At 41.3% G+C, this 27,712-nt stretch overlaps 1 protein-coding gene across 2 annotated transcripts; it reads left to right on the top strand.

Moving 5' to 3' along the window:
- The first annotated feature begins 5,432 nt into the window (after positions 1-5,432).
- Positions 5,433-27,604, top strand: si:ch73-40i7.2 (FYN-binding protein 1). Of its 2 annotated transcripts, none has more exons than XM_014149319.2 (16): positions 5,433-5,549; positions 7,277-7,928; positions 17,676-17,772; positions 17,935-18,044; positions 18,282-18,319; positions 18,458-18,495; positions 18,752-18,887; positions 19,677-19,839; positions 24,455-24,626; positions 24,737-24,756; positions 24,833-24,893; positions 25,247-25,310; positions 25,479-25,635; positions 25,806-25,839; positions 25,993-26,033; positions 27,334-27,604. In XM_014149319.2, the coding sequence occupies exons 1-16, from the start codon at positions 5,547-5,549 to the stop codon at positions 27,375-27,377; spliced, it is 1,830 nt and encodes a 609-aa protein (XP_014004794.1). In that variant the 5' UTR covers positions 5,433-5,546; the 3' UTR covers positions 27,378-27,604. The 2 variants fall into 2 exon arrangements, with proteins under 2 accessions (XP_014004794.1, XP_045553242.1); XM_045697286.1 differs by having other exon boundaries at positions 5,480-5,549; positions 24,740-24,756.
- Positions 27,605-27,712: the final 108 nt, after the last annotated feature.

The raw sequence follows: 27,712 nt of genomic DNA, 5'->3' as shown, positions 1-27,712 counted from the left end.
TGCCCAAGCCCCCCCCCCCACTTCTCCTTCACCCAAATCCAGATAGCTGATGTTCTGAAAGAGCTGCAAAATCTGTATCCCTACAAATCAGATGGGCTAGACAATCTGGACCCTTTCTTTCTAAAATTGTCCCCCTGAAATTGTTGCATCCCCTATTACTAGCCTGTTCAACCTCTCTTTCGTATTGTCTGAGATCCCTAAAGACTGGAAAGCTGCCGCGGTCATCCCCCTCTTCAAAGGAGGACACACTCTAGACCCAAACTGTTACAGACCTATATCCATCCTGCCCTGCCTTTCTAAAGTCTTCAAAAGCCAAGTTAACAAACATATCACCGACCATTTTGAATCCCATCGTACCTTCTCCACTATGGAATCTGGATTCCGAGCTGGTCTTGGGTGCACCTCAGCCACGCTCAAGATCCTAAATGATATCACAACCGCCATAGATAAAAGACAGTACTGGGCAGCCGTCTTCATCGACCTGGCCAAGGCTTTCGACTGTCAATCACCGTATTCTTATCGGCAGACTCAATAGCCTTGGTTTCTCAAATGACTGCCTCGCCTGGTTCATCAACTACTTCTCAGATAGAGTTCAGTGTGTCAAATCGGAGGGCCTGTTGTCCGGACCTCTGGCAGTCTCTATGGGGTGCCACAGGGCCGACTCTTTTCTCTGTATATATCAATGATGTCGCTCTTGCTGCTGGTTATTCTCTGATCCACCTCTACGCAGACAACACCATTCTGTATACATCTGGCCCTTCCTTGGACACTGTGTTAACAAACCTCCAAACAAGCTTCAATGCCATACAACACTCCTTCTGTGGCCTTCAGCTGCTCTTAAATGCTAGTAAAACTAAATGCATGCTCTTCAACCGATTGCTGCCCACACCTGCCCGCCCACCTAGCATCACTGCTCTGGACGGTTCTGACTTAGAATATATGGACAACTACAAATATCTAGGTGTCTGGTTAGACTGTCAACTCTCCTTCCAGACTCATATTAAGCATCTCCAATCCAAAATGAAATGTAGAATCGGCTTCCTATTTTGTAACAAAGCATCCTTCACTCATGCTGCCAAACATACCCTCGTAAAACTGACTATCCTACCAATCCTCGACTTCGGCGATGTCATTTACAAAATAGCCTCCAACACTCTACACAGCAAATTAGATGTAGTCTATCACAGTGCCATCCGTTTTGTCACCAAAGCCCCATATACAACCCACCACTGCGACATGTATGCTCTCCTTGGCTGGCCCTCGCTTCATATCCGTCGCCAAACCCACTGGCTCCAGGTCATCTATAAGTCTTTGCTTGGTAAAGCCCTGCCTTATCTCAGCTCACTGGTCACCATAGCAGCACCCACCCGAAGCATGCGCTCCAGCAGGTATATTTCACTGGTCATCCCCAAAGCCAACACCTCTTTGGCCGCCTTTCCTTCCAGTTCTCTGCTGCCAATGACTGGAACAAATTGTAAAAATCACTGAAGACTTATATCTCCCTCACTAACTTTAAGCATCAGCAGTCAGAGCAGCTTACCGATCACTGTACCTGTACACAGCCCATCTGTAAATAGCACACCCAACTACCTCATCCCCATATTGTTATTTATTTTTTGCTCCTTTGCACCCCAGTATCTCTACTTTCACATCATCATCTGCACATCTATCACTCCAGTGTTAATGCTAAATTGTAATTATTTCGCAGCTATTGCCTTACCTCTCTAACATTGCTACATTTGCACACACTGTACATAGATTTTTCTGTTGTGTTATTGACTGTACGTTTGTTTATCACATGTGTAACTCTGTGTTGTTTTTGTCGCACTGCTTTGCTTTATCTTGGCCAGGTCACAGTTGTAAATGAGAACTTGTTCTCAACTGGCCTACCTGGTTAAATAAAGGTGAAATAAAATAATAATAATAATAATAATCTTTCCCACTCAGGGATTTCACCATGAGGCATTTCACCATGAGGCCAAAACAGTTACAGAGAAAACTGAGGATGGATCAACAACATTATAGTTATTCCACAATACTAACCTAATTGATAGAGTGAGAAGAAGGAAGCCTTTACAGAATAAAATATTCAAAAACATGCATCCTGTTTGCAATAAGGCTCTTAAGTAAAACTGCAAAAAATGTGGCAAAGAAATAAACTTTGTCCTGAATATTTTTATTTTTTTAATTTAACTAAGCAAGTCAGTTAAGAACAAATTATTATTTACAAAGACGGCCTACCCTAGCCAAAACCGGGCGACCCTTGGCCAATTGTGCTCGGCCCTATGGGACTCCCAATAACGGCCGGATGTGATGCAGCCTGGATAAAGTGTTATGTTTGGGGCAAATCCAACACAACACATCACTGAGTACCACTCTTCAGATTGTCAAGCATGGTAGTGGCTGCATCATGTTATGGCTATGCTTGTCATTGGCAAGAACTAGGGAGTTTTTTTAAGATAAGAAACGGAATAGAGCTTAGCACAGGCAGAATCCTAGAGGAAAACCTGTTTCAGTCTTTTCTCCAACAGACACTGGAAGACAAATTCACCTTTCAGCAGGACAATAATCTAAAACACAAGGCCAAATATACACTGGAGTTGCTTACCAAGGTGATATTGAATGTTCCTGAGTGGCCTAGTTACAGTTTTGACTTAAATCGACTTGAAAATATATGGCATGACTTGAAAATGGCTGTCTAGCAATGATCAATAACTTACTTGACAGAGCTTGAAGAATTTAAAAAAGAGTAATGTGCAAATATTGTACAATCCAGGTGTACAAAGCTTTTAGAGACCCAGAAAGACTCACAGTTGTAATTGCTGCCAAAGATGGTTCTAACATGTATTGACCCAGGGGTTTGAATATATATATATATTTTTTTCTTTACAGATGTTAGAATTTTTTGCAAGGGAGCCCTGTACACAAGTGGCCGTGACCCCACTCTGTGAGGGTGTCTCAGGGGGATTTGGGATATGTAAAAAACACATTTCCAATTTAGACAAGTGTATTAATACACAGTTCTACATATGTGAAATAGACAGATATAAGCACCCACTAAATTATTATTATTAAAAACATACAATATTCAGAAAAGCATCTTACAAAACACGATCATGAAAAACAAACACATTCCTCAGTTTAAAAAAGTAATCAACCAGCCTTCTGAACTGCCCTAATGGAACCAAAACATCCAACCTTACAGTGTTCTGGAGATCATTCTACAAGTAAGGCGCAAAAAAACTAAATGCAGATCTCCATAACTCAGTGGAGACAGATCTAACTAACTCAGTGGAGACCTAAGGGATGGCGGAAGTTTGAACAAGAGGGCTTCATAAACAAAAAGAGAGCAGTGCATTATTCTTCAAAATTTAAGAGAGAGCCAGCCTACTTTCTGATACAGAATGCAATGACATGTACTGAACCTATCCCCCGTAATAAAGTGTAGTGCAATGAAGGTCAAAATTTGGCAAGTATCCTATAGTTTGACATAACTTTCATGGGAACTTGTTTTTTTTTAAATCATTGATGAAGGATTTTGAGGCTGATTGCTTGACCTTGTCAATGTTTTTAATTTTCTGTTTTATGATTTTGTTAAACTCCTGTGAATTCTATGTTTGTTTTACTAGATTACCTGTAGTTTTTGTCTAATTGTGTGATGACTTGGTGCTGCCTATCTTGGCCAGGACACTCTTGAAAAAGAGATTTCAAATCTCAATGAGCACTTCCTGGTAAAATAAAGGTAAAATAAAAAATAATAGAAAAGGGATATTCTAATGATAATATTTGCTGCCTTTAAGGCCACGTTGGGACTACACTTCAACATAACCTATATTCAAGGAATGTTGGAATTATACAAGTTTTATATCATTGTGTCACGTCCTGACTATAGAGAGCCCTTGTTTCTCTATGGTGTAGTAGGTCAGGGCGTGACTAGGGGGTAGTCTAGTTTAATATTTCTATGTTGTGTTCTAGTTTATATTTTCTAGGTTGGTGTTCCGTATGATTCCCAATTACAGGCAGCTGGTAATCGTTGTCTCTAATTGGGGATCATATTTAAGTGGCTATTTTTTCCACCGGTGTTTGTGGGATATTGTTTTGTGTTTGTGCACCATCTAGTCACGTTTAGTTGTTCGTTTATTTGATTTATTTGTTTTTGCTTGTAGTTTCACTTTGGAATAAAGATGTGGAACTCTACACACGCTGCGCCTTGGTCCCGTTCTTACGAATTTGAAATGTGAATTTCCATCCAGACCAAACAATCTGCTTCACTGACATACGTGTTAAGCTATGTCCCAGTTGGTAAGCGGACAATAATTACGTTCTGGTTCATATGCACAGTGCAATACTCGACTCAATTGAACATTTTATACTACAGCGACTTACAGTAATTAAAACTACATCTATGGACTTTTCGTATTGATCTACCGTGGTAATCGAACCAACAATCCTGGCGTTGCATGAGCCATGCTCTACCAACCGAGCCACACGAGAATCCAATCTTATTTTTCCGAACACAAAGAGCTATCCAACCTCTGCCCTCAACTACACGCCCTACGGGGCAGAGGGACTCCAGCAGAAGCCGGTCTCTCCCACCTCCAACAACAAACCAGCCCAGGGATGAGCTAATGCTGTTATCTTCATGTCTGTGTGCTTGGCATTGGCTTTCCAATACTTAGTAGCATAATTACATGATAGGATAATGAGCGGTGAAATGATTCTGTCATCCTGGTAAATGTAGGATAAATACTTCCTCGATATACTGTACACGGACCATTATAGACTGTTGGTATGAATCTGTTTACTAGCGTACGGTTTTACATTGCTTTTTGATCATGTTGTACATTTGTGAATTTCAGCTCAACGGCAATTCTATTTGTAGGTTGTTCAGTAGTCTGTACAACTTTTTGTGAATGAGCTTATTAGCTGAATAAGTAAGCTGTATGAAAATTACATTAAAATGCTTTCGTTTTGGAGGGATCTCATAGCCGAACTTGTTTACAATTCTGAGAAATGTGAATTTTATATTTTGTCCATTTATGTAAACAAGGTAAAGTGGTTGTTTATGTTCCAGAAAGTGAAATCCATGCACGCTGTGGATCTCATAATGACGCATGATGAGTGCTCATAAATCATGTTTGTCAGATTTTTTTTAATCTAGTAATGAAGGTGAAATACATTTATGAGTATCTCATCTCCAATTTTGATTAAATGGTATTAGGCCTACAAAAAAAAGTGTTTCTAAAAGAACAGAAGCTTCGTAAATGGTAATCAAGTCAAAAGACAGTCATTCAAATAAATGACTGTTGTGTATCACATGCATTTCATAATAAAAATCCATAGCCTATAATTAACCTTCAGATTCACATTTTTACCGTGATATAAATGAACTCTTGTCACCCGCCCCACCTATTTCCTGATTTAGCATTGGAGATATCCGTTGTGTAACAGACGGAACAGTGTCGCGCAGCATCCTTGAATGACACAGTTCAACATGGACCACTTCATTTACATCTACATTTAAGTTAAACTCCAAACGGATAAAGATGGTAAAGTATCACTTAAATATTGATGAAACGACACAGGAAAAACATGCAAAGGATGAATATTAAACAGCATATATATAGGCTATAACAATCGTTTACTGTCTATGACATGTTTTGTAGCCCGTATTCTCTAACAGGTCGCGTTTCTTATTTGAGGTCGCATTTTTTGCGCTTCTACAAATACATGCGTGAAATGAAATGTCAATGGCTCGAGCATCTATAAACCATATGTTCAACCCCAATCTCATTTTGGTTGAAGAGTGACTTTCACATCTACTCTTATGAGACACAATAATCACTTATTAGACTGGACATGATTGATTTCACTGTTCTCCAATTCAAAAATGTTAATACATTTTTGTTTAGATTCAACGAAAATGTACAAACTTAAATGCTGACGATGTGAAGAGAATTAGCCTAGATTTAAGTACCTAAAAAACGAAATAATGTCTTGAATAATGTTATTTCAAGGGACTAGTTTGAATTGATCATCAGGATATAGTCTGCAAATAATATTTTCAGTTTGTAAATGTCTCAAGTTGATCATTTAAACATTGCACTCAAGCTATTTGATTGGTTGTTATTTCTCTGTGTAAGAAGTGGTGGTTCAGTCAGTGATGAGAGGAATTATTGATCACTGTTATAACCAGTTAATTATTAACATTCAGCATACCACACACAATGGATCCACACACCTTCTCTCCTATTAGATTAGATATTTGTTTAATCTGTGTTTTGTTATTTGGTATCACATTTTCCTTTAACCTATGCCATAAACAAACTATATGTTAATAACTCATGTGAACTCTTTCAGACAATTTTGGAAAGTTCTGGAGGCAATGATCATGTTAAAGGGCATGCAGTTCTGTTTTGAGTAAGCAAGTGCTTGAGAACAATGCCAGATAGGCTCCATCTGTTGTGGTCCACAGACAGGTCTTTCTTATTTCCTCTGTGTGTCACAAGAAAAATATCTCTAGCAAAGCATGCACCTCATTGGCCCATTTATGACTGCTACTGCATTTTCTATGGTAACCATTGCAGAGTGATACACGAGGTGAATAGGTGTGTGGTTGTAGTTACTTCCTGTTTCTCTTCATTGTATTATTCTTTTAACTCTTTATTCAGCAAAGATCTTTGCTCTTGAAGTAATGATTTTTGAGTGTGGGTTTTTCTAAACTTTTCAGAGAAGTAGCATTGATCATAAAAGTGCACTGTCTGTGACAATCTGACCTAATTGATTACTGTGCCATGACCTCTATCTCAGAACATCTTCCCTTACTGGCTCTTTGGTAGTTTCACTTGCATGTGACATTTGGTTTGGTTGCACCTAACATGTCAAATGTGCCTCAGAGAACACTATTCACACATCTATTGAAATATCTCTCTGTGTCTCAAAGAAAATAATAGCTTTCAGTTTTATCAGCTTTCTCTGATAGTAGCACATTCAGAAAGACTTGTACCTGAGTTTTCACTCTGGTGCTTGAGAGAGACTTTATATTGGTCAGAGCAAGTAATTTATTGAGCCTATAGTGTCCTTTAGTGGCAGTAATGATGCTAGGATCAGGAACCGCTAGTGATTTGACGTGTGCATTCCCTCATTCGAATGATGCCTCAGTGTTGGTGTGTGAAGAAAGAAATCCGTGTGGGGGTGGTTGCACTTGTTTTTGCTATTCTGCTAACTTCCTGCTTACAAACTGAGCCGCATTCTCACCTTGCTGTATCTGTGTCAGGGGGAGAGTGTGGATGTTCGTGCATTGAGGGCCAGGTTCCATGCCAAGGCTGACATGGCAAGTAGCCAAGATAGTACTTCTCCAAAATCTCCACTGCCAGGATTTGGTAGAGGAGGCCAGTTGTTGGCAGATGCCGGTGTTACAGCAAATGGAGGGGTCCGACATAAACTGATGCCTATGGTTCCCACACCACTACTTTCTGGATCAAGCTCCACACCCGACCTTCAGAGACTACCACCACGACCTGTAAGGGCTGAACTGGAGGGCATATCCACCATCCCCAAGCCTCATGGTGTCTTCCCCCGCCCTCCACCATCACACCGCCCCCATGGAGCCACCAAGGAGCTGCCCCGACCTCTACCCCCACCCTCAGACACTGACAGGCTAGAGAAGGTGAGGGTCACAGGAGAGCGCTTGCAGAATATGATGCTAACGCACAAGGGAGTACCCACCGCCTCTTCCAAGCCAGCGCCACCCTCCCTACCCAGCCAGAGGAGTCTGACAGAGGTAACCCCCCTGAGAAGGACCCTGCCCTCTGAGGGCCCCAGACCCATAAAGCCCAGACGACCCCCCCACGTCAACCTGCAGGCCCATCAGAGAAACACCAGGGCACCACACCTTGCAGGGCACCCAGGGTTAAGGAAGACTGAAGGTAAGCAGCTTGGGCCTAGATCAGATCAAGCGGTCACCGGCGCAGGTGTAACTTAGTTTGGCTAACACCTACAGTGCCTTCAGAAAGTATTCACACCCCTTTACTTTTTACAGCCTGCTTTTTAAATTGATTGTGATCTACACGCAATACCCCATAATGTCAAAGTGGAATTTTGTTAGAAGAACATTTGAGATTATACTGAACAAAAATATATACGCAACATGTAAAGTGTTGGTCCCATGTTTCATAAGCTGAAATAAAAGATCCCAGAAATGTTCCATATGTACAAAGGGCTTATTTCTCTCAAATTTAGTGCACAAATGTGTTCACATCCCTGTTAGTGAGCATTTCTCCTTTGCCAAGTTAATCCACCCACCTCACAGGTGTGGCATATCAAGAAGCTGATTAAACAACATGATCATTACAGTCTCACCAGGGTCGACCTGACTGCAGTTCAGCATTGTAACCGATTTCAGCGGGTAAATGCTCACCTTCGGTGGCCACTGGCACGCTGGAGAAGTGTGCTCTTCACGGATGAATCCCGGTTTCAATTGTATGGCGTCTTGTGGGTGAGCGGTTTGCAGAGGTTTCAACATTGTTAAAAAAATGGTGGCGGTGGGGTTATGGTATGGGCAGTAGCGTGCGCGGGTTGACTCATAACCCGCAGTCCCCACGGTTATATCCACGGGGCGGATGGGTTTAGGGGTCATTGAATATTGGCTGAAGGGTGGGTGGTGGGCTGGTTGAATAAAGAGAAACAATACCTTTAAAAAAATCAACAAATATATAATTATTGTGCAATTTATATAAGCTACATTGAGGTTTGTCGTTCATTATTTTAGGCTATAGGGTATTAGTGTATAACATTCTGACCACACCGGTTGCTTCGCGCCAACGAGCGACTGCATTGCCAGGCACTAAAATCAAAGTTGATTCTATTTGTGGCACGGAATGCGCTGCAAGTCCTGTCTCTCCAATCTCCTCATTGGCTTATAGAAGCATATACCCACGTGCAATCTCCTCATTGCTTATACCCACGTGGGTGATTGAAAAATGAACTGAGGTCAGTTATGGTAATATACCTTATGAAAATTAGTTGCCAATCGCCTTATAAAATCCAAAGAAGAAAAAGCCTGGAAAGAGGAGAGATGACTAGAAACGATTCGGTTGACCGTTTTATGTGTGGATTAATTGTCGGAGTAGAGGACCTTGTGCATTTCAGGTAAAATAACAACTCAATGTGTATATCCCAGGACAAATTAGCTAGCAACTGTAAGCTAGCTAAAATGCCTTAAACTTTTAATTCTTTCGAGCTGTCCCCAAATTAATATAATTGGTTCATAGTTTGTTTTGATATTTCAACCTGTGTGTCCTGATCTTTGGTGTGGGGGGACAAAATCAATTTGAGCACAATGGTGCACGCGTACGCAGGCACACGTCTGGTTTGGGCATGGTGTAAATCTAAACTTTAGGGCTTAACGGTACACTCGCCAAATAGCCTACTCAGCCAATCGACAAATAATGGTTTTTGGGAACAGGCAGAAAAAGTTAACATCAACCAGGGAGGTAAAAAAAGGACATTGTCGAAGTTTAATGCAATAAGACAAAAGCTGCAAAAGGAGAGTTGAAAATAAAGAGTAGGGAGGGCCAGAGAAGTCATGTTTGGAAAATATGTTGGGAAGTGGTAAAAGAGGATGATAGCAGTGCCGGTGTTGTGCCGAAAATCTCCCCCCTGCCAGAATCCCCCCCCTCTAATTTCCTTAATTTTGTGGCTAGAGTTAAATACTTTCTGTGACACACATCAGAGTCAAATACTTTCTACAGAACAAACTTCACGTCAGGATAGGCAACCAAAATGAATAATTAATGTATGTGTGTTATATTAAACATAGAGGGAGGAAAACAATTATGGCTGAATTATTATCATTACACTTTCAAAAATACTAGTCGAATAAGACATGAGAGAGATGACGAATTTTGGCAAAGAGATTTATTTATAGACGAATACAAAATTCAGTAGCGGATTTAGGTACGGGCGACATGGGCAGCCGCCCAGGACCGCATCTTGCCGGGGGTGGCCCCGGTTGTGGGCGGGCGCGGACGCTGAAGGGGGGTTCGCCCAGGGCGCCATACAAGTTAGAACCGCCACATACACTTGAAACAAATATCCAAACTGAACTGCAGACAAAAATGCTTTCTGCTACTAAGGTCAGTGAAATGTAGGCTAAACTGACAACGGAGTGAAGAGCAGAAATCTCAACTAGCAAGCAAGTCGCAGCAATGAAGAACGCAAAGGGGGGAGGAATTCTGTCAGGGAGGAGATTTTCGGCACAACACCTGTTATGTTATGTGTGATGATTGTGAGGCACTATACAAATTCGACAGTCACAAGACGAGACTTCAACATTTGTGGACTATTTAATAGGCCTATGGCATGTCAAGGGAACTGTAGCCTACTGTTTAGATTGGGTAAATGGAAACTTAAATCTGGACACTGACTGTAGGTCTATAACCTCTCACATAGCCTTAATAATAACTCCTGCATAATTAAGCATTTCTTGCAGTAAAACGATACACCAAAAGTAGACAAAATTTGGACTTGGGAACAGGAGTGGAGAAATATGATTTATTTATTTATGCATCTTGAGAGAATGCAATGCTCAATTAGATACCATCTGTAGAGGTGCAGTCTTCATCATAAAAGCTTATAGTATTTTAACCACATAAAATATGCATCGAAGATTAACTGAAATCTTATCAGATGGGTCGTTTTGACTTTTTTTCCCTTACAACCAGTCAAACTGATATCATTTAGACACTTTGCACAGGAAATCTTTCCTGTTAGTTTTTTTTTTGTGTTACTGTATTTTCTCCCCAGTCCCTAAACGTCTTTGCTCCGTGAAAGATGACTGAAAACTTTACCGATGACAACTATATTGAAGCATTAATTCTATTGATCTATGACATTATTCTGTTGAGCAAGGGTTTATTTAGTCTTCTAGGACGACATATATATCTTTCTTATTTAACTAGGCAAGCCAGTTAAGAACAAATTCTTATTTACAATGATGGCCTACCCCGGCCAAACCCTAACAATGCTGGGCCAATTGGGCGCCACCCTACGGGACTCCCAATCACTGCCGGTTGTGATACAGCCTGGAATCACACCAGGGTCTGTAGTGATGCCTCTAGCACTGAGATGCAGTGTCTTAGACCGCTGCGCCACTCCGGAGCCCTCGGTCAGTCAATGTCTGCGTCGGAAAGGGCACCATATCACTACTTTTGACTAGTGCACAATATAGGGAATCGATTGCCATTTTGGATAAAGCCAATGTAACTTCAGTTCAATGGGTGCATGCAATTTGGCTCACGAAGTATGGACTGAGTGTAACATTCATTCTATATTCCAAATGGGACAAGTTCTAAATCAAGTGAAACACTATGAACGGAGTGTATCATTGTAGTGTGCCAAAATTAAGCCTAAATCAAATGCACTCAATTGTTATGTCATAAATTACTGTAATGGGTGTCGTAATGATTGGACCAAGGTGCAGCGGGAACGTGTATACTCATCTTCTTTAATTGGTGAAAAGAAGGAAAAACCAAACACGTATACAAACACAACGAACGACACCAACAGTCCTGTCATGTGCTCAGACACTGAACAAGGAGACAACTACCCACAAATCCCATGACAAAAACACCCCTCTTAAATAAGACCTTCAATTAGAAGCAATGAAGAGCAGCTGCCCTAACCCTAACCCCCCCCAAAGGTGCAGACCCCGTGTGCACCTTAAACAAAAAACACAAAAATAACCCCCCCAAAAAATAAACCCAAACTAAAGGGAGGGAAGGGAGGGTGGCCACCGTCACCGACGGTTCTTGTGCTACACCCCCCCCCTCCCCAACCCACCTACTATGGAGGTGGATCAGGCTCCGGCCTTACTCCCCAACCTAACCTGTCCACCCCCGCTAAATACCCATTACATATTACCCCTCCCGAAGTCACTGGGCTATGGCGCATCGCTGAAGACCTCGGGCTGATGCGCGTCGCTGGAGACCTCGGGCTGAAGGGCGACTCTCGCTGCGCCGATTCCGGACTGTAGGGCGACTCTCGCTGCGCCGATTCCGGACTGTAGGGCGACTCCGGACTGTGGGCCGTCTCTGCTGGCTCCGGACTGTGGGCCGTCTCTCTACGGGGCAATGTCGCCGGAAGTTCTGGACGAGGCACTGTTGCCGGAAGCTCTGGACGAGGCACTGTTGCCGGAAGCTCTGGACGGGGACTGCGCACTGAAGGCCTGATGCGTGGGGCTGGCTTAGGACACGCAAGACTAAGGACACGCACCACAGGGCTAGTGCGAGGAGCAGGACTGGGCTGACGCACTGGAGGCCTGGTGCGTGGGGTTGGTAGTGGAGGTACCAGACTGGAGACACGCACCCCAAGGCTAGTGCGAGGAGCAGGAACTGGATACACCGGGCCATGGGTAAGCACTGGATGTCTGGAGCGCACCCCCTGCACAACCCGTCCTGGCTGGATGGTAATAGCAGCCCTGCACGAGCGGAGTGCTGGCACAGGGCGAACTGGGCTGTGCAGAGGCCTGATGGTTGCCGTGCATAGAGCAGGCGTAGGATAGCCTGGGCCTAGGAGGCGCACCGGTGGCCAGATGCGCTGTGCAGGCATCCTCCTTCCAGGCTGGATGCCTACTCTAGCACGGCACTTGCGAGGGGCTGGGATCGCTAGCACCGGACTGTGCGTGCGCATGGGCGAGATCGTGCGCACTTCCGCATACTCCGGCGCTCTCCACTCCATATGCTCCCCATAATAAGCACGGGGAGTTGGCTTAGGGCTCACCCTTGGCCCAGCCAAACTACCCGTGTGCCCCCCCAAAAAAAAAATCTTGGGGGTGCCTCTCGTGCTTCCCAATCGGCACGTATAAAGCCTCATACCGCCGCCGCTCCGCCTTGGCTGCCTCTATCTCCTCCGGTGGGCGACGGTATTCACCAGCCTGGTGCCATGGTCCAGCCCCGTCCAGAATTTCCTCCCATGTCCATGATTCCTTGTAGTCCACATAGTTCCTCTGCTGCTCCTTCCCCCGCTGCTTGGTCCGTTGGTGGTGGGAAATTCTGTAACGCTTGTCATCGTATGGAGTAGACCAAGGTGCATTGGGAATGTGTATACTCATCTTCTTTAATTGGTGAAAAGAAGGAAAAACCAAACACGTATACAAACACAACGAACGACACCAACAGTCCTGTCATGTGCTCAGACACTGAACAAGGAGACAACTACCCACAAATCCCATGACAAAAACACCCCTCTTAAATAAGACCTTCAATTAGAAGCAATGAAGAGCAGCTGCTTCCAATTGAAGGTCAACCCCATCAACTAAACATAGAAATAGAAAGACTAGAACATAGAAATATACTAACATAGAACATTAACCAAAACCCCAGAACACTCTAAACAAACACCCATCTACATAAACACATAGCCCAACAAACCCCGAACCACATAAAACAAACACCCCCTGCCACGTCCTGACCAAACTACAGTAACAAATAACCCCTTTACTGGTCAGAACGTGACAATTACACCCTTTTCCCTATATAGTGCACACCTTTTGTAGTATTGCACTATATTAGGTAATAGAATGCCATTTGGGGACACACACGATTCCCTCAATAGAACATCACACCCCTCCAGCATCAGCATAACGCCACCTAGTCCCATTGTGATGTCACAGCGTTCTCCTGAGACCACTACCCCAGACAATTTGTCCTTATTGGTCTCTGTCATATAATATAATGACAAAAAATAATCTAACTGTGTCTAATTATAGACAAGTTGACTAACAAATAGCTTACCAAAATGTCAGAAATTATAAGCAGAAACATATTTAAATCAGGCAACAAAAAATCCTGCACCCCCTGTCAGAAAATCGTTCTGCTGTCTGACTGTAGCTTATAGCGCATTTGTTCTGTATTTGCAGGTTAGGGTTGGGTGCAGGCCTCAGATTTTCACTTTATCAGCGGTTGCAGATGGGTTATTAGCAATTACTGACGGGTGCTACGGACAACAAATGCAATTGCATTTTATCAATTGCAATTTGAATGCACAGAGATACCGTGAAGAGATCCTGAGTCCCATTGTCTTGCCATTCATCTGCCGCCATCATTTCATGTTTCAGCATGATAATGCACAGCTCCATGTCGCAAATATCTGTACACAATTTACAAGCATTTCGCTACACTCACAATAACATCTGCTAACCATGTGTATGTGACCAATAAAATTTGATATGACAATTCCTCGTAGCTTAAAATGTCTCAGTTCTGGCCTGCCTACTCACTAGACATGTCACCCGTTGAGCATGTTTGGGATGCTGTGGATCGACTTGCACAACAGTGTGTTCCAGTTCCTGCCAATATCCGGAAACTTCGCACAGCCATTGAAGAGGAGTGGTACAACATTCCACAGGCCACAATCAACAGATAGATCAATTCTATGTGAAGGAGATGTGTTGCACTGCATGAGGCAAATGGTGGTTACACCAGATACTAATTGGTTTTCTGATCCACACCCCTAAGGTGTCTGTGACCAACAGTTACATATCTGTATTCCCAGTCAAGTGAAATCCATAGATTAGGGCCTAATGAATTTATTTCAAGGAGTAAAAATGTGCTTAACAAATCACATTGTAAATTGCATGGACTGTCACAGGCGTCAAAATGAGTAGACCAAGGTGCAGCGTGGAATATGTTCATCTTGTCGTTTAATGCAAAAGAATGAACACTTTACAAATTAAACAAAAAATGACAGCAGACAGTTCCGTCAGATACTTACAACTAAACGGAAAATAACTACCCACAAAACCCAAAGGAAAAACAGGCTGCCTAAGTATGGCTTCCAATCAGAGACAACGATAGACACCTGCCTCTGATTGGAAACCATACCCGGCCAAAACATAGAAAACAAAACATAGAAATAGAAATCTAGAAAAAGTCCACATATAAACAGAAAACCCAAAACCACCCAAAACAACCACCTGTCACGCCCTGACCACTCTACTATGGAAAATGACCTCTTCCAAGGGTCAGGACGTGACATGGACTGTGTTCAATAATAGTGGTTAACATGATTTTTGAATGACTACCTCATCGAGTAGTGAATTTCAAGCACAGATTCAACCACAGAGATCCGGGAGGTTTTTCAATACCTCACAAAGAAAGGAACGAATTGGTAGATGTGTAATAAAAAATATCCCTTTGAGCATGGTGAAGTTATTAATTAGGCTTTGGGTGGTGTATCAATACACCCAGTCACGACAAAGATACAGGCAAGTTAGTTTTGTTACTCCACAATACTAACCTAAATGATAGAGTGAAAAGAAGGAAGCCTGTAACAGAATAAAAATATTCCAAAACATGCATCCTGTTTGCAGCAAGTCGCTTAAATAATGCTGCAAAAAATGTAGCAAAGAAAGTACATTTTTTCCTGAATACAAAGCGATATGTTTAGGGACAATCAAACACAACAGTACAGTGAGTACCACGCTTCATATTTTCAAGCATGGTGGTGGCTGCATCATGTTATGGGTATGCTTTTCATCTGCAAGGACTAGGGATTTTTTTTTAAGAAAAATACTTTTTGGATAAAAATAAATGGAACAGAGCTAATCACAGGCAAAATCCAACAGACACTGGGAGACAAATTCACCTTTCAGCAGGACAATAACCTAAAAACAAGGCCAAATCTACACTGGAGTTGCTTACCAAGATGACATTGAATGTTCCAGAGTGGCTTAGTTACAGTTTTGACAAATCGGTTTGAAAATCTATGGCAAGACTTCAAAAATACTTTCTAACAAGGATCAACAACTTACTTGACAGCTTGAAGAATTTTTTTAATAATAATGGGCAAACATTGTACAATCCAGGTGTGTAAAACTCCTAGAGACTTAGCCAGAAACACTCACAGCTGTAATCGCTGCCACAGGTGATTGTAACATGTATTGACTCAGGGGGTTGAATACTTATCTAATAAAGATACTGTATATTACTGTTTTATTTTCCATAAACATTTCCTTTAAATGTTAGAATTTTTCTTCCACTTTGACATTATAGTATTTTGTGTGGATCGTTGACAATTTTTTTTAATTAAATCAATTTTAATCCCACTTTGTAACGCAACAGAATGTGGGAAAAAGTCAAGGGGTGTGAATACTTTCTGAACGCACTGTAATTCCCGAAGTCCTCCTGACCAGAGTCTGGTATGACTCCTTGATGTTGTTGGCACAATGTGTCGATAAGGAAAGGGGCTGTGTTGGGTTTCCTCTGTGTCTATCTCAATCAAACACCCACATGCACAGCCACACACACACTTCAAACCCCCAGGGAAAAAACATATTTGAGAGAACCAATTTAACCCATCGCACAATTTCTGAGCAAATATTGCATTAGCAAACAGCCTCCTTTCCAGACCAATGTGGTCACAGCTCTCCCTGCGCTGTGAGTGACCTGGGTTGCGTCAGCCAGGCTAGGTGTAACTGCTATAGAGCTGTCGAATCACAGCGTTGTAACGCTTTCGTTTGGAGAAGTAGCGGAGTCAGGCGCAGGACACAGGGATAAGTGCAAACAAACGTGTTTACTCAAAAACCACAATCGAAAATTCTCCCACAGCAAAATAACAGGTTTGGGAGAAACACCTCCAACAACCACTAAACATGAACAATCACGGACAAGACAGAAAGGGAAGCAGAGGGTTAAATAAGAAACATAATCAGGGAATTGAAAACAGGTGTGTATAATTAAGACAAAACAAAACGAACAGGGAAACATAGATCGGTGGTGACTAGTAAGCCGGTGACGTCGACCGCCGAACGCCGCCCGAACAAGGAGAGGGGCCGACTTCGGCGGAAATCGTGACAAGCGTCTGCTCGTGTGGCCAGTGTCACAAAGCCACACCGTCCCAATCGTATTAGAACTAGAAAGTGTAGGCTATATACAAATAATGACACCCAAATTGAAAATCTTTAAACTAAATAATGAGGATTTCTATCAGCCTAATCGAGGAGTAATTACATCTCATATTCCACTGTTCGAACTTGTAAACAAGGCTGCATGGCATTTCTCTTAATGCGACTTCATGCAGCCAATGGCAATTTCCGCTTTAGGTATAATGCCGGGAGCCGCTTCTGGATTTGACAGCTCTAATGCAGTTCCACCTCTGACACCGCCAAAACAACCATTATGTGGGTGTCGGCTAGTGTGGGTCTGACAATCTAGGCCTTAATTTCCTTTGAAAAAGCCCCCCTTCCGTACAAGTGTAAAATGGAAAACTGACTGTTTTGAATACATTTATACAATGGGTGGGTTTAATCCTTGATGATGGTTGGTTAAAACCGCATTCCAGCCAGTGTCTATTCTATTTGAATACATGTACGGACTTACAGTAAGCACCATAATGACACAAGAAAGGTATCTGTTCACTTGCAACCTGTATAATATGCAGTGTGCCTTATCTAGTTACCAGTTAAAACCTCAACACGTCTCTCTCTAAAAAGTATTTTTGAATTACCTACTGTATACATGCGGAACAGTATCTTCTGTAAGAAATGAATGATCAAAAGACATTCTCAGACTGCTGCTGCTGGTGCAGAGCATTGCCCTTCAATATATATGTTAATATTGAATTAGTTGGTGAAGACCTACTGTAGACCTACAGTGCAGGTTGTTTCTTTTCCTCAGGTGGCAGCAGTAAGTCTCTTCCAGGAATAGTCAGTCTGTCTGGCCCCTCAAGACTCCCAACCAAGCCCAGCAGCCTACCACGGCAGTGTATCCCTGTGTAAGTGTGCTCACTTGAAATGTCAAGTGTTGAGTGTTAAATGTTGAGTGATAGTATGAACACAAATTGTGATTACTCTGTAGGCAACTGGATTTGCAGGAACAAAAAAGCCACATTTTTCACGTAAGTATTTTTTCCCTCTGATTCCTGTTGTCTCGTTAGACATTCCGAGGATGACCAGGGGGAATATGATGACATAGGCCTAGGCCTATATGTAAAACCACCTCCCCCTCCCCCAAACCCAAAACACCCAGGGAGCTGGGACAAAAGTGGTATGTCTGAAAATAACTACTATATTACCATGAACACATGCAAGAGATTCACTAGCTATTGTGAATTTAGGGCTGAATCATGATGACTCTTAAATCGTGAATGTATGATTTATGTGAAAGCTTGAATTATATACACATATAGTTTCTCAATCCATCATCCCATAATGTATGTATTTTACATGTTCATCACTTGTTCATGCATGTCATGAATTATATTTTCTGCTATTTCACCTACAGACTCCTGGAATGAAAATAGTTCTTCACAAATAGATAAGGTGAAAGAATAGGAAAACAGAATTCATGTTTACCATCAGTGACCATCAGTGCAGAACACTGCTTTTGAATTACTTCTGAAATACTGTTCTTGATACACATGCTTTTCATGACATCTATGTTCTTATTCCTGGCTGCAGGGGAGCGATGAAAGTGAGGTCTATGATATGATTGATAAGTAAGTATAGTATTGAAATACAACTTTGATCCCCTGCCTACATACAGTACGTGATATATTGGGTTTATGCTTGTCTTACAAGTAGACAACTCAATGTCTGGCATAGCATACTTTAAACAGCCAATATCACAAGGCTAATAATAAAAAAAACACTTGGATACTCACATATCTGTTAAAACATGTTTATATAAGCGTAATAGCTGTCCACTTCAAATAATCACTGACCCGTTAATGTCTCTGTCTTTTGCCATCTCAGAGGCAACCAAGAGGAGGTGAAAACCACAAGTTCTGATAAGAATAAACAGAAAGAGTTGAGGCGGCAGAAAGAGCAGGAGAGGAAAGAGCAAAAGGAAATACTGGAAAGGGAAAACAAATACAGAAAGAAATTCAAGGTGATATGCCACATTTCCATGCGCGAACAAATCCATAAATCCCCCCAAACAGTAATGTTTGTCATAACACACTTGCTACATTTGATACCAGTGTTTTGGATATGGTGCTGCAGCCTGGTCTCAGAGCATTTCTCATTATTCTGTATGTAAATCCAAGACACTCCATTTAGTATGATATGTTACGTTTCGTATGGTATGTATTTATATGTATTTATATATATGTTGCAAATTACAATTCATATTACATTTGCAAAATGTACAATATATTACGAATTTGCAAAACATATGATATGTTACGAATTCTAGCTAGGTGGCAAACGTTAGCTAGCTGGCTAGGCTAGGGGTTAATTAAGGTGAAGGTTAGGGTTAAGTTTAGAAGTTAGGTTAAAGGGTTAAGGTTAGGGTTAGGGGAAGCGTTAGCTAAAAGGGTTAAGGTTAGTGTTAGGGTTAGCTAACATGCTAAGTAAATGCAAAGCTAAAAAGTAGTAAGTAGTTAAAAAGTTAAGTTAAGCCTTAATTAGCCATCTGTCTTATGTAACCATACCAAACGTAACATATCATACTAATTTAAGTGTCCCGGATTTACGTTTACTATGTTACGTCTGAGACCAGGTTGGGAATTCTGGAACACACCTGTAATACATCTCTGTGAGCCTTTTACATATGGTGTTTTGCCAAATATAGAAATACTGTAATGCAATATCACATGCAGAACATAAATCTCATTCATCTCTGCAGTCTAAAAACACCACTTTACAACCTTCTGTGTTTGTTTGTACCCTTCCACAGCTGGGGACTGGGCACATAGAGGTCATTCATATGGCCAGGGTTCGACATGACTGGCAGGGGGGCAAGCAGGATCTAACTGTTCGGCAGGGAGACAGCGTGGAGATCTTACGGGTTAAGAACAATCCTGGGGGCATGTGGCTAGCTCGCACACAGACTGGCACCTGTAAGTAAAACACTGTTAAGTTCTATAGAACTAAGGGACGGTTCTAAATTTAATGGGGTGAGGTGGCTGGTCCAAATTATGGGGGGGGGGGGGGGTTGTAAAATTTATTTTTTTTGATTTGGGGAGGGTTATGTGATTTTTTTTAATGGGCACAGGGAACGGTAGTATATATTTTTGCTTGTTTACAATCCCCATTTTGCAGGTTTTACTATACAAATACTTAGGTGTCTGGTTAGACTGTAAATTCTCCTTCCAGACTCACATTAAGAATCTCCAATCCAAAATTAAATCTAGAATTCCTATTCCTAGCTTCCTATTTCGCAACAAAGCATCCTTCACTCATGCTGCCAAACATACCCTCGTAAAACTGACTATCCTACCGATCCTTGACTTCGGCGATGTCATTTATAAAATAGCCTCCAACACTCTACTCAGCAAATTGGATGTAGTCTATCACAGTGCCATCCGTTTTGTCACCAAAGACCCATATACTACCCACCACTACGACCTGTATGCTCTCGTTGGCTGGCCCTCGCTACATATCCGTTGCCAAACCCTCTGGCTCCAGGTCATCTAAGTCTTTGCTAGGTAAAGCCCTGCCTTATCTCAGCTCACTGGTCACCATAGCAACTCCCACCCGTAGCACGTGCTCCAGCAGGTATATTTCACTAGTCATCCCCAAAGCCAACACCTCTTTGGCCGCCTTTCCTTCCAGTTCTCTGCTGCCAATGACTGGAACGAATTGCAAAAGTCACTGAAGCTGGAGACTTATATCTCCTTCACTAACTTTAAGCATCAGCTGTCAGAGCAGCTTACTGATCACTGCACCTGTACACAGCCCACCTATAAAATAGCCCACCCAACTACCTCATCCCCATATTGTTATTTATTTGCTCTTTTGCACCCCAGTATCTCTACTTGCACATCATATACCACATTTCCTCATCTGCTTGCATGCACCTCCCTTATCAAGGTGTTTTGGTACTTCCCTTAAGCACTATGCTTTTCTGTGCCCCAAGTATACAGTCAACTCTATCTTGCCCATTTATACATAGTGACAATAGTGGTAGGTGGATAATTTGCTCAGATCTGTAATAGGTTAACTAGCAATCATACCACACATAAAATCATTCAAATCTGCACACATTTTCCATATAAATCCACAAGAACATAGAGGAATAGCTGATAGGAGACACGTAGCTCAAAAAACGATCTTATTGATCTTGTTTAGACTACAAATTTAATTTACTGTATAACGGATTCCCTCTTCACGTTTCTCAAAATAGTGAAAACTAAAATAGTGATTCCTTTAATTCATATGAATCGATTATTTTTAACAATAATTTTTCACTAACCGAATTATGTGCTTCGCCATTGTAGTAGTTGGGGGTTCGGTTAAATCACGGTTCATCAAATTATGGGAATAATCATTTGTGAATCACAAACAGTAAAAGGAAACAATTCAGCTGTAGACTTCCTTTCGAACTGTGTCGCTGCAAAACTCATTTTGTAGATGCTTTAAGTTGATTTGAACGTTCAACTTTTATTTTATTCTATATATACAGTTGAAGTCGGAAGTTTACCTACACTTAGGTTGGAGTCATTAAAACTCGTTTTTCAACCACTCCACAAATTTCTTGTTAACAAACTATAGTTTGGCAAGTCGGTTAGGACATCTATTTTGTGCATGACACAAGTAATTTTTCCAACAATTGTTTACAGACAGATTATTTCACTTATAATTCACTGTATCACAATTCCAGTGGGTCAGAAGTTACATACACTAAGTTGACTGTGCCTTTAAACAACTTGGAAAATTTCCAAACACCTGAAGGTATCACATTCATCTGTATAAACAATAGTACGCAAGTATAAACACCATGGGACCACGCAGTCGTCATACTGCTCAGGAAGGAGACACGTTCTGTCTCCTAGAGATTAACGTACTTTGGTGTGAAAAGTGCAAATCAATCCCAGAACAACAGCAAAGGACCTTGTGAAGATGCTGGAGGAAACGGGTACAAAAGTATCTATATCCACAGTAAAACGAGTCCTATATCGACATAGCCTGAAAGGCAGCTCAGCAAGGAAGAAGCCACTGCTCCAAAACCGTCATAAAAAGCCAGACTATGGTTTGCAATTGCACATGGGGACAAAGATTGTACTTTTTGGAGAAATGTCCTCTGGTGTGATGAAACAAAAATAGAACTGTTTGGCCATAATGACCATCATTATGTTCGGAGGAAAAAGGGGGAGACTTGCAAGCCGAAGAACACCATCCCGACCGTGAAGCACGGGGGTGGCAGCATCATGTTGTGGGGGTGCTTTGCTGAAGGAGGGACTGGTGCCCTTCACAAAATAGATGGCATCATGAGGAAGAAACATTATGTGGATACATTGAAGCAAAATCTCAAGACATCAGTCAGGAAGTTAAAGATTGGTTGCAAATGGGTCTTCCAAATGGACAATGACCCCAAGCATACTTCCAAAGTTGTGGCAAAATGGCTTAAGGACAACAAAATCAAGGTATTGGAGTGGCCATCACAAAGCCCTGACCTCAATCCCATTGAAAATTTGTGGACAGAACTGAAAAAGCGTGTGCGAGCAAGAAGGCCTACAAACCTGACTCAGTTACACCCGTCCTGTCAGGAGGAATGGGCCAAAATTCACCCAACTTATTGTGGGAAGCTTGTGGAAGGCTACCTGAAACATTTGACCCAAGTTAAACAATTTAAAGACAATGTTACCAAATACTAATTGGGTGTATGTTAACTTCTGACCCACTGGGAATGTGATGAAAGAAATAAAAGCTGAAATAAATAATCCTCTCTGCTATTATTCTGACATTTTACATTCTTAAAATAAAGTGTTGATCCTAACTGACCTAAGACAGGGAATTTTTACTGTGAAAAAATGTGAAAAACTGAGTTTAAATGTATTTGGCTAAGGTGTATGTAAACTTCCGACTTCAACTGTATATCTTTTTTTTTTGCTGGCTCACCTCACTTATTCGTTTTACAGTTAATGACATTTATATTGCCTTGGGAACAATACAATTATCCTTCTTAGTACCTAGAATAGCCTACAACACCGCAGTGCAAAGAATATTGCATTATAATTCTTAAGTTAGTACAATTCTCCTGAGTGGCGCAGCGGTATAAGGCACTGCATCTGAGTGTTAGAGGTGTCATTACGGACCCTGGTTGCGATTCCAGGCTGTTTCACAAGAGCGGTGATAAATTGCCCCAGCGTCGCCTGGGATTGGCTGGGGTAGGCCGTCATTGTAAATAAGAATTTGTTCTTAACTGACTTGCCTAGTTAAATAAAGACTAAATATATATATTTTTTAAATAAAAAAAATTATTCTGTACAATTCTACTCTAGGCTGTAAACTGCAGTGAAAATGTAATTTCAATAATGGCGCAAAAGCCCTGTTATTTCAATGTTTCATTCCATTTGGATCAATTCTGGACAGTCTAGCTGTATTTTTACTTCTGATACTGATGCACTGTCTGTTGCGGGTCATCATTCTCCCAAGTCGTCCAAGTGGCCACATAGGCCTATGCTCCCAGCATGCCCAGTTATTCAGGAAAGCTAAACACACGTTCTGCCTCGGAGAGCTATTCCTCGACCTCTAGCTCTAACCTTCAATATAGCCAAAATATTTGTAATTTAACTTTTAAAATGTACCACCTTTTATGAGTGGCATGAACACAACTAATCACAATGTTTTCATCTGATTAGGCTACTTCAAGTCTCTTGTACTGTAGGCTGCCTGCGCATGTTCATCCCCTCCACTCTAATATCATTCAAGCATCCAAGCTGCGCCCCAGCCATTCGATGAATGGAAAGAGACATCTGTTACAAAACACCAAAAAGTTGATTGACATTCTGAGATTGTCAAGCCAAGCCTTCGATACTGATAAGGGAGGGATGAATTATCTGTTTGTTGAGATTGACATACTCTATTTGATTGTGGTGTTGAAATGCAAACCATGATGAAGCGCTCGAAGTCGGTAATCGGTATGCAGTTATGTGTTGCTTATTGGTTGTGTGTGGTGCATTGGCACAGAAACCTAATTATAAATGGAGCATCAAAATGTTGGAAATGTGATTTCCCCCTAGCTGATCATTGTCTGCAGCCAGCTCTCATCATAGTGTAATGAGACAGGCAGGGAGAGTGAGCTCGTCTGTGGTGGTCAGCGAACCCTCAACCTTCTGGCCCGCAGCCCTGCTTGGCATCAACTGTGCTACAAAACCATGCTGAAGTGGTCAAGTCAATATCCACATAAACACAGGGTTGCTACAGTTATTATTTGTGGTGGTAATCATTATTTTAGAGTTCATTTTATGAGGAGGGAGGGTGTGCATATTTGTTTACAGTAGAAGGGGGAAAAAAAGTTTACATTGGGGAGGGAGGGGGTACATTTTCTTATGACACCTGGAGTTGGACAAGCCCCACCCCCCACTCCAGTAAATTTTGATCTGTCCCTAAACAATTCCATATATGTTCCATATTTTATACTTGGTCCATATTTGCTGTGACAATGCTGAAAACCACACATTTCGTGTACCTGAAGCTACCAAAAAACAGTAATGAAGTGTTACTTTGCAGATGGCTACATCATTAACACATGTGTGGATGTGGACTATGAGGAAGTGAAACGTAAACTCAAACTGTCCAGAGCCCCTGACCCCTCACTGCCACCACCACCACCTCCACCTCCCGTCTCTTTTGAGGACAATGACATTTATTATGATGTTGACTCCTCAGATAACATGAACAGGTAGCTCTCGCAAGCACAAATACACCATGTTACTTCAACTCTGTCTGTAATTGAAACAGGGTAACCTGAATGCAAGTGATTGATATAATTGATATGTTTCTCTCTTACAGCAGCACGACTCAGGAGGAAGGTAAGTGGAGCTGTGAATGACCATTTTCCATTAAGTTGTTCATGTAGTATGCTTATGTTATACTCTCTCTCTCAAGATGACTACGATGATGTGCAAGGAATGAACAATGACTTCCCCCTTCCACCTCCTGAAATAAGGTATTCCTCATATACAGTATCTTTGAAATATTATTATAATTTGTTTTACTTTTCCGATACACAGGAGAGTACGGTAAGTCAAATGCCTTCCTCTGTCTGGGGTTTTTCATAGTGTGGTGTTGCTTTAATAGCTTGCCAACTTTCCCTGTATGTTTACTTAAAATATTAAAATCAAAGCTTGTATACAGTTTAACTTGTCTGTTGCATAGAGCATGTATTGCACTGTATATAAATAAAGTAGTTGCTAATGGCTAACAATAAGAAAGCATAAATAAGAAAGTTGGCTACTAAAAGAGGACAAAAACTACTTTTGTGATCAGACAAAAAAGGACATGTTTGTCTTTATGTTCCAGTCTAAATCCAAAAATGAGCAAGAAACTGGAGAAAGACGAACAAGAGTTCAGAAAAAAGTTTAAGGTAAATCTTAGTTTGTTCTTCTTGCAAATCTGTTGAACTGTTAAAAATAGCTTTTACCGCAATTCATGTGCACACATTACTCTGAAAGCACAATCACTAGTCGCCTAATAATATGACATTACCAAGTCATATGAAAAAATAAACATAACTTTTATTTTGTTTTGTCAGTTTGAGGGACCGATTAAGGTGTTACACTGCATGATGGTTGACGCAAGCATCAAGAAGGCAGGAGGGAAGGATCTAGCTGTGGTTCAAGGAGAGATCCTGGAGATAATTCAACTCACCAGTGACAAGAAAGCCCTGTGTCGCAATGAGCAGGGGAAATGTATGTGAATAGATCGCCCTCTTGTGAAAAGTTTCTGTAAAAGTCAGTTGTATATCTGATTAGGCTACAGCCTAATCAATTAGAGATTGCAGAAAATTCCCTGTTTTGATTACTTTTGTCAGCATGAGTGTCATTATTTTAATTGTTCATTCATTTTCTTTCTCTCACAGATGGATATGTGCCCAGGGGTGTTCTTCTTCAGGCGTAGGTTTCTTATATATTTATTCAACACAATTATTGGTAGAATATGGATTCAGAATAGCCATAGTCACTGTTAGTCAGTCACTGGTATAATAATTTGCTGCTGACAACTGTCATAATGTTTTGGTTAATATGGTTTTCAATATTCCTTTTCAGGGAAGGGGAGGATGTTTACGATGATGTTGATCATATTAATGGTAAGTTATTTTTCAATGAATTATGCTTACTGTAAATACATTTATATTTTGACTCTGAAGTGATATGAATCTTGCTTTGGGACACAACATCAGGAGTCACAGACCCCAGATGAGCTCATGTAATATATACTGAACAAAAATATAAATGCAACATGTAAAATGTTGGTCCCATGTTTCATGAGCTGAAATGAAAGATCCCAGAAATGTTCCATACGCACAAAAAGCTTATTTCTCTTCAATTTTGTGCACAAATCTGTTTACATCCCTGTTAGTGAGCCTTTCTACTTTGCCACAATAATGCATCCACATGACAGGTGTGGCATATCAAGAAGCTGACCAAACAGCATGATCATTACACAGGTGCACCTTGTGCTGGGGACAATAAAAGGTCACTCTAAAATGTGCAGTTGTGTCACACATCACAATGCCACAGATGTCTCAAGTTTTGAGGGATCGTGTATTTGGCATGCTGACTGCAGGAATATGCACCAGAGCTGTTGTCACAGAATTTAATGTTCATTTCTCTACCATAAGCCGCCTCCAACGTTGTTTTAGAGAATTTGGCAGTACGTACAACCGGCCTCACAACCGCAGACCACGTGTAACCACGCCAGCCCAGGACCTTCACATCCGGCTTCTTCACTTGCAGGATCATCTGAAACCAGCCACCCGGACAGCTGATGCCCTTATGATAAAAGATTGCAGTCAGAGTGCAGTATAACTGCAGCACACTGCAGTATAATTGTAGTTAGAGTGCAATATGACTGCAGTATGCAGGAAAATACTGCGTCCAAAATAACACTGTTTTTTTAACTGCAGTAATTTTGCAGTGTAACTGCAGTTACAGTGCAGTATAACTTCAGTTCAACTGCAATTCAACTGCAGTACACTGCAATTATTCTGCAGTTACTGCGTCCAAAATACCACAGTCGACTGCAGTTACTGCACCTTTACTACAGTTTCAAAACTGTAATCTTTTTTTGTAAGGGTGAAACTGAGGAGTAATTCTGTCTGTAATAACACCCTTTTGTGGGGAAACTCATTCTGATTGGCTGGACCTGGCTCCCAAGTGGGTGGGCCTATGCCCACTCATGGAAGCACCCCTGCTCAGTCATGTGAAATCCATAGATTATCACCTAATGAATTTATTTCAATTGACTGATTTGCTTATATGAACTGTAATTCCGTAAAATCGTTGAAATTGTTGCATGTTGCGTTTATAGTTTTGTTTAGTATATATGCAAAGTAGTAAAAGTACAAGGAGTTAACCCCTTTCTTAACTCCTCTCTCCTCCTTACAGATATCTATGACAATGACAATGTCTATGATCACACAATCCACTGAAACTCTTTTCCTTTCCTGACCAACATGGATCACCAGTACTGGACTGACAATTTAATACTTGTCTTCCAGGGAGACACACACACACACACAAATGTCCTAAGAATTTAATCAATCATGGCATGATTGTTGTTTGCTCGAATTTGCTTGTAGAACTATTTAATACACTATGCTTTGTTCGTGGCTGGGCTTCTTGAGATGAGTTTGAATAATAAAAACTTTTTTGTCAATTGTATTTTGTGTATTATTAATATTTGATTAGTGTACTCAACATAATTATCCTCCCAAGAATTAGAAGAAGGATTTAAAAAGATGATACGTTATTGACATTCCCATGG

This window comes from Salmo salar, chromosome ssa16 (genome assembly GCF_905237065.1).
Source record: "Salmo salar chromosome ssa16, Ssal_v3.1, whole genome shotgun sequence".
NCBI lineage: Eukaryota > Metazoa > Chordata > Actinopteri > Salmoniformes > Salmonidae > Salmo > Salmo salar.
Note: the sequence above shows the minus strand (reverse complement) of the source record. Positions and strands in the feature narration are given on the sequence as shown.